This window comes from Cryptomeria japonica, chromosome 10 (genome assembly GCF_030272615.1).
Source record: "Cryptomeria japonica chromosome 10, Sugi_1.0, whole genome shotgun sequence".
Lineage (NCBI taxonomy): Eukaryota > Viridiplantae > Streptophyta > Pinopsida > Cupressales > Cupressaceae > Cryptomeria > Cryptomeria japonica.
The window spans coordinates 673,500,374-673,508,588 of NC_081414.1; the positions used below are offsets into that span (position 1 = coordinate 673,500,374).

Below are 8,215 nucleotides of genomic sequence, written 5' to 3' on the forward strand. Positions count from 1 at the left end.
ATCCTATCACCGCCATCCTATCACTAACAAGTGGAAAACAACAGATTCTATTTGTTGCTTATGTCAAGCTCTCTAGAATGGTCAAAATTGTTCATATGGCATTCAAAGCCATGAAAGAACAACAGGGACTCTGCATAATGACAAATTGAAAGCTGAAGCATCAATTTTCTTTTAACTTTAGTTTCAGACGTGGCATGGCAAAGACCTTTCAATTCCAACATATGTGGGGAAGGTCAACCATCACTATGTTACTCATAAAAGTAAAAATTTCCTTCTATGGAGACTGTTGAAGTTAAACTGAAGTGGAAAAGTTTGTACAAAATTCAAGCTAAAGGACTGTAGACTTAAGCTAAGCCAAGAGTGAAAATAGAGTCGATCATAGACATAGCTGAATTTATTAAAGGGTGAGATTGTATACTAGAGTCTTTGCAAGTTCGCTAAATATTCATTGGGTTAACAAGCATAGGTTGTTTAGGCTCCATAGGATTTTGGAGTATCCCATTAGTCGTACAAATCTTCTATAAATATTATCAAATGTGCATTTTCCTGATTCTTCAGTATTCCTTGTTCTTGTACTCTCATTGTATAACTCTAGGAAACTATTAGCTGATTGTTCATTTGAACCACTAGCAGTTTGCATTATTGATATCAGAGCCAAGTTGTTAAGTCCTATGAATGAGAGTTGTGTAAGCTCCATAACGTGCATATTTGTGTGTCACAATGGAAGTGCAATTGAAGAGCTATGGCCCATAGAGGAATAAGAGTAGGAAACAACTGAGATGGTAGAGCATCACATGAGGTAGCTCTTGTTGATATGTTGAGAGCCCTCCAAGCAAGGCTTGATGTGATGGAGACTGGACAAAGAAGAGAAGTGGGTCATGGCAGAAAATATCAGTAGTAAATTAATAATGGGAGAGAATGTCGTGCAAGAAGGTGGTGTTGATGCTAACTTTTAAGAAAGAAAGTGCAGAACACAAATTCATTAAAGCCTTGGTGAGGATAGGAAACAAGCCAAGGTTTGGTCTTCAAAACTACTCAACCAGCTTGAATCCAAAGGAGTTGATAAACTAACTGAGCTGGAGAAATACTTTGAATTTGAGCAAATAAATAACTCAAAGAAAGTCAAATAGATGAGCACTATGTTGAAAGGCCATGTGAACTTGTGGTGTTCCTACGTGCAAAGAGACTATCTTATAAGGAGCAAGAAAAAGTTCTCAAGTTGGGATTACATGGATGCTCAAAGGAAATTTCAAGTCTTCAAACTCAACTTGTTCAAGAACTCCAAAATTTGCACGAGGAGACATCCATGAAGAGTTCATGGAAAAGTTCTTCTGACTCAGCATTCAGGCAGGTCATGTAGAAGGTGATGAGGTTTCCAAATCATAGTAGCATTATATTTACACAGTATTTTCTTCAAATGCATTCCATCAAGGAAGCCTATCAACTCATGCTCAAAGCATACAAAAAAAGAGTAGATTGAAAGAGCAGTAGATCTACTAGAGGCAAAAAAGGATCAAGTTTTGGGTGTTGTTCACCTTGTGGCATAAGGGAATATGGCACCTTGGAGGGGTAAAGTGCAATGTGCCCTTTCCAATCAATTTGGAACAAAAGGCCAATTCTTATCTTTAATGAGCTAAGTGAAGGCCTAACTATGATTCATCGTCATTCCCTAGGTGCTTGTCCAAGTGTTAGAAGCTGCAAAGAACTCAAAACTTCTAAGTTTGGGATTTTTTAAAATCAGATCTCTAAGTGTTTGTAGTTTGGCGGGCTTTCAATGTTTTAAAGTTCCTTGTTCTAGCATGCCTTTCCACCTAACTCCAACCTTTTTCCTCGGTCTTCATTGGACCTTCAAACTTCTCCATCCAAACATACCTGTCCTCCAACCTTCACTTTCCCTTATGCTTATTGAGTTGTTGAACTTCATCTCACCCACATGCCTCTCTTCCAAAACCTGCTCTTTCCTTTCCCCTTATCAAAGTTCTAAACTTTTCCCTACCAGCATGCCTTCCTGAGACTACTTGACTCTTGACTTGTGGCATGCTTCAAGTGGTATACCGTATTCCTGACCCATGAACTCTGACATTCCTGCCTTTTTGCACTATCATTCCTACCTACCCCCTGCATGACTAACAGAGCCATTAATGATTAGTTTGATGCTACAACTACCGCAAAAAGAATTTTTCCCACCCAAATACAATGATCAACTCTCAATAGCACAGATTCACATGTGATTTCAAGCAAGGGATGAAGGAGGCAAATTTAAATCTTATGCAGGAAAAATAAAAGCCATTTTGCTTGCATACCTTGACTAATCACCTACTTCTTGGGCATCATTAATGTGGAGGTTGCATCTGTAGCCACCCATGATCTTGACATAAATCTTTGGCATTGTTTTGGAAAGATCACATATCTGATGTGGATCTCTTCCCTAAGCCGTTTAAGCGCGCTATAGAATATATCTTGCAAGATTTTCATTATGGAGATTATGCACAATTATTCTACACAAAAACCCTAGGGATTACTGCTCAGAGCTGCACATTCTGAGATGTCAAATGTAAGAATGAAAACCCTTGGATTTGGAGGATCCGAAGGACAGAAACCCTTCGATTTTGTGACTTGGAGGAAAAAATTCCTTTGACCAATCGAACAATCTCACCCAAAGGTTAGCAAAGAGCTCCATGGTTATGGATCTTATCTGCAACGCATCTATATAACTAGCAAACCCTCATAGGCTTTGTAGTGTCGTTTTCAGTGTTGTTTGCTGAGGTTGCAGCCATTGGACTCAATACTGTTGGAGCCATTGTTTCATGTTATCATCTGCCATGTATTTAAATATAATGTTTAAATTTTATTTCTAGCCTAATAATTTTGTAAAAGATTCCTCATTATTTAGTCAAATCGGGGTTATTAATATTGTTATAAACTAGTGAGAGAATCGGGATTTTGATAGCTCCTACTAATATATATAAATGTTAAAAACAAGTAGCTGAGGTTAATATTTAGGGTTTGGGTAAGGAAAAATTCAGGTTTCTGTTAAATCAGATTAAAAATTATTAAACCCAAAATTTATTGGCTTAAAATAGACATTAGGGTTATTGCAATGGTTTTAGTGTAAATTGTGGAAGGGAAATTAGGGCTCTTTGTTAGAACTGGTTAAAGTACCTAAATCGAGTTTAAATCAAATCTGCTGAAGTAGTCTAAAATTTTAAATTATATTTTCCCTAACAAAAAGTTTGTTTACATAATATTTTGGCCACGTTACCATATGAAAGGATCATCAACCCTTCTCCAACAATTCTAAAGCTTTTGGAGACCAAAACCTGTGAATAGAGAGGTGCAATCCAAAAAAATGTTCAATTAATGGAGGACCAGCAATATCAAGCTACAAGTGTGCAAGTTCACTTGCAGCAAAGCCACAAATGATTTAATCTGCTACAATTTCACCTGCAAAAGTGTTGCAGGTTTAAATGTCATTAACAGCAATGTTGCAGGCTTCCCATTTTTAGCCTTAAACACTTTGGTGACCATTCTTCTGCTAATCTCAACCTCAAATGAGGAAAGAAGAAGTGTTATTTATTTGATGAACACATCATGTGAAGTTGGAACATTGGAGGTTACTGTTGGACTCATAAATTGCAGGTCCGTTGCAGACCCGAAAACAAACATCAAATGGTATCAAAAATTGAAAGTGTTTACATATTTGGATTCCTCTTGAAAAAAGATCTAATTTTTAAAAAAAGTCATTCTGTTATAGGTCTGTATGCAAAAGTTAAGGCAACCAGAAGATGGAGGTTTGTGCTAGTGATGAAAATACTACCAGTGACATTTTTAAACTGTTTGGGAGCATTTTTACAGTTGTTACAGGTATGGCAAGGGCATAATTTTACTTCCATGGGTTGTAATTGAACTTTGACCCATAGGCAATGATTAGTTCTGTTTGGAGCGTTCTTGGACCAATTTTTTTTTCCACCTAATCTAACTGGAATGCAGCAGAACGTCCCAGCAGTAGCTAAGATATTTTAAAAGGGCATCATTTGTAAAAAAACGTCTAGGAAAGTGTCTTCTGGCCTTATTTTCTCATGTTCCACATTCCCATAGAAATGTAAGGCAATAATTATCTTGTTTTTTTACGGTAAAACAGATAAGAGAGACAAAGGAAAGGGCACTCTGGTTTTAGGTGATTTAGTTGCCGTTTTTCAATGTGGCATAGTTGCTAAAGTGGAACAGATGCATTAGGACTGGAGTGTATTGCAGGTACTGTTGTAGCTCTAAGAACACATGTGGGAGCTTGTTACAGCAATATTAACATGTGTAAGCATCTGTTATTAATTTCCAATAGTGAAGCAGAGAATATTTGCTCTCTAGGTTGGAGTTTTCTCCAGGTAAAATCTGTGTTTGCTGATTTGGGAGTGTTCACAATATTTATTCCGCAAATATGCATGTTCATATCTCTGTTTATGCGATTTGCACTTAACATAGTTGCTGAGACAGCCAATGTTGAATGGATTTAGTGCGAGTAATTGTTTTGTTGAGGTCTCAGTATTAAGTAAATACGTTTATTAAAAGCAGAGTTGGGCGTAGCCACCCTGTTCATAGATCAACACAAACCCTGGAGTTTTTCAGTGCTAATTAAAATTGAAATGTTGAAAATGCATGAGACTGATTCATTGTGAACAAAGATAATATCCGTTATAAAATTCAATACCCTGTGTCTAAGAAGCTATGGTGTAAGGGGAAAATGAGTCGTTCATATGAGCGTAACCCAATATATTCAAAATTCATGAGAGTGGTGCATTGTGACCAAAGGTAATATCCGTTATAAAATTCAACACCCTGTCCAAGAAGCCATGGTGTAAGTAAAAAATGGTTCGTCCATATAAGCATAACCCAATATATTCGAATTCAAATACAGCTCCATGAAAGGGTTCAGATGCAATAATATCGCATCATTATGGAAACGCTATCTTAGAACATCAAAATTCATCTTAAAATATCAGACACTGAAAATTTATAGATACAGAATTGAAAAGAGTGAAATAGAAATTCAAATCCTTACCTGCAGAACTTGACAATTTTCTACGGTGCTTTTTCCACCCTGCACCAATGAATATAATGTTTATTCAAATTGAAACATATTCCTCGGTTTTTCAGCTGGCGATGATGCTTATATCACCCAAAAAGAAAAAACGAGAGAATGCTGCATAACAGAAGGTAGGGGAAATGAAAAGAAATGCATTCCTTAGAATAGGGAACAATGTGATCATAGTCATGGCATAGACAGCCAGAGCAGCCAACGAGCTTACGAAAAACGATATTGCCGAGTGGATCACGGCGCCATCTGTCAGGGTCCCTGCCCTTCACCTTATCTGCCTTTTCCCAGCACGCTTGTTTTACATGGTATGGAAAAGCCCTCGGATTGTACTCGGATTCTTCTTCACCCTCTTCATTAAATGTTTCAATTACTGTGCGCTGGCTTCTAACAACGGCAGCAGCGCTGCTTTTTCTCGAGGATTTGCGTGGTGATCGAGGTTGCCGGGATTCAAAACCCTGATCGGATTCCTGTGAGGAGGAAGGAGCGGCTACAGTTGTGCGCCTCGTTGTGCCCATATCCGTTTTCAGCGGCGCTGGGCTCCGGATGGACGCCAATTCGAATTCGTAAATTGCCTTTTAAGTGGTCGTATGGAGAAGGAGAAATGCAATGAAAAGAAAATATTTAGTGACGTCCACGTGACCATGGAGTCTAGGGACTCGAACAACAAATTCTACCTAGCCTATATTTTCAAGTGATCATTTCTAATTATTTTAGTTGATGATCATGGTTCTTTTCTTATGGATTTTGATCCGATAATTTGTTAATTTTATAATTTGTTTCTCTTCGAATGAGATAGTTAGAGATCTGATTTTTAAAATAAGTATAATTGATCTGATTGTATTCATAGGTTGAACACTCCATGATGTACCTAATGTCATTTTGTTTCCATCGACCTTTGTTTTCATTCAATTGTGATGACCGCATTAAAATTGTTGATATGAGAGAGTAAAGGTCTAAGATGAGAAGCTTCTCAACCTCTTCCTCTACAATAAATTCAAAATATTTACTATTCTCTTATTGCTTTGTCTCTATCCCATTGAAACTTAGCTCCTCAATGGCTTTCTTGCCAAACTATCAAACGATTTAGTTGCTCTTGCTTTATGTTTACACATCATTCCACTTGTTTTGCTATCATTTATAAATAGTATTTGGAGAGTGAATATGTTAGTACTATATATAAGTTTTCTAAAGTTCATGGATATAATTAGTAATGTTTCTCAATTTACTCAAATTGAGTAAATATGTTTATAATTTAATTAAGAATCAGTTAATTTTTTTGTGTGAAAAAAGGGTAGAAAGAAAAAATCAAAATTAAGAATGCGAGGAAAGGGTATATGTGAGAGCATGTGAGTCAAATATGTAGGTTCTTTTGTAGCAAATTATTTACAAGATTTATTCAAAGAAGATAAGGTTAGAAGAACAAAAAAAATTATCCATCGAAATTAAAAACAGAATATTAGAAATATAGAAAACAAAAATGGCTAGGTCAATTATCCCTTAAGATGTCTTTGATCTCGTGGACATTAAAAACCTTCTAGTTTATTGTTCAAACTAAAAAATAAATACTTATTTTATTGGAGGATAAACATCCTATAATTTCAAATTAGTAGAAAGTGTCTCCTTCAACTAGGAGTTAAAGTTTGATCGATATTCGTTCTGGTTAGCTTACCATAACATCAAGTGCACAAATTATGATTTATTTTGGTTAAGATCTAAGGACTATCTATTTCATCAAATTTGTTTCAAACATGTTCCCAACTTCATCTTTTTAGAACATTAAACTTTTTGCTCACTCAAAAATGTAAGTATTTGTTAACAACTATAAATCTCTCTTTAAAAAAGGAAATTTCTCAAAATAAAGAATAAATGGGCATTTTCATTTCCATTGAAAGGTACCCTTCTAGTTAACTTTGCTTCCTTAGAAATTGTTTAATAGATGCTTACTCATTGATCAATGTTTCATGTGGGCCTCTTTATAGCCTCCATCTAAATGGATGTAGACCACAAAATTTGAACCATGCACAAGGCATCAAAGATAGCATGACTAGATTAGCTTTGTCAATTACTTCCACCAAGCCTAAATGAAACTTTTCCCATATCTAAAATCTATCAAGGGCTTTAGTCAAGGTTTTATCGTTTGTGATAATTAGAAAATCATGAGCAAACTTTAAACATATCTCTAACTTGACCCTTTGATGGATATATGTCCTCGAGAAAACCATGACCTCTAATTTTTGCAATCGCCTCTTTCACATCTTTCTCTCAAAAGAGGAAGATTTTGTGAAGCCTAGCAAGAGAAATCTCACATGTAAAAGTCATTTGTCTCACTTTGGAACCCAACAACATCAATTCCATTCATCCAAATATATTTGGCAGTGCTATGTGTTGAGTGTATGATGAAAAGAGGAAAATGGGTTTGCTAATAAGTGTTAGTTGTCAAAGAGAGGTGAATATAATCATGGACAAAAGTGTCCTACCAAATTCATATATAATCTATCAACGTGTAGTAAATTTTGGATTTGATTGTGTGATATTTATTTTTAATATACAGTGTTATATCATGGATTGTGGAAGATTCATGTTGTTAATATACATTGTCATCAAATTTGAGTGAGATGTGCCTCATATTCATTATTCCACACACGTTCCAAGTGTGTGCAATGAAATGTATTTTTAAATAGAGTAGAAATAACAATAAAATTGACTAAAAAATACAAAACAATACAATGCTCAAGATTAGGTTAAAAGGATATCAAACCATAACAAAATCCATATAAACCAAGTATGATTATATCCTCGTCTTGTATATTTGTTCAATATGATTGGATTTGATGTGTGCTCATGAAATTTTGAAAGCATAATGATGCTCAAAGGATTTGAACCCAAGATTATAGATAGATGAATGAAAAATGTCTAAGTGTTTGATAGTATGAATGAAGGGAGAAAGCAATGGAGGGCTAGGATACGAGAATGAATATTGGTCATGGAGGATGAATAGGTTCTCTCAAGACATGAGATATTGCCCAAGTGGCAACATGGGAGAGCTTGAGAGGGAGATAGTATCCTTGGAGTGTGTGAAAGATCTTGCTACAAATGCATTCCTTGTCCTCACACTTCAAAGGT

At 35.8% G+C, this 8,215-nt stretch overlaps 1 protein-coding gene across 1 annotated transcript in view; it reads right to left on the reverse strand.

Annotated features, from left to right (window-relative positions):
- Positions 1-5,677, reverse strand: part of LOC131077129 (uncharacterized) — a 66,233-nt gene extending 60,556 nt beyond the window's left edge. The window contains exons 1-2 of the mRNA XM_059213407.1: positions 5,238-5,677; positions 5,057-5,094 (exon numbers count right to left, since the gene is read on the reverse strand). Coding sequence (XP_059069390.1) covers positions 5,057-5,094; positions 5,238-5,607 — 408 coding nt within the window. The 5' untranslated portion in view covers positions 5,608-5,677. The remainder of the gene's footprint in view (positions 1-5,056; positions 5,095-5,237) is intronic.
- Positions 5,678-8,215: the final 2,538 nt, after the last annotated feature.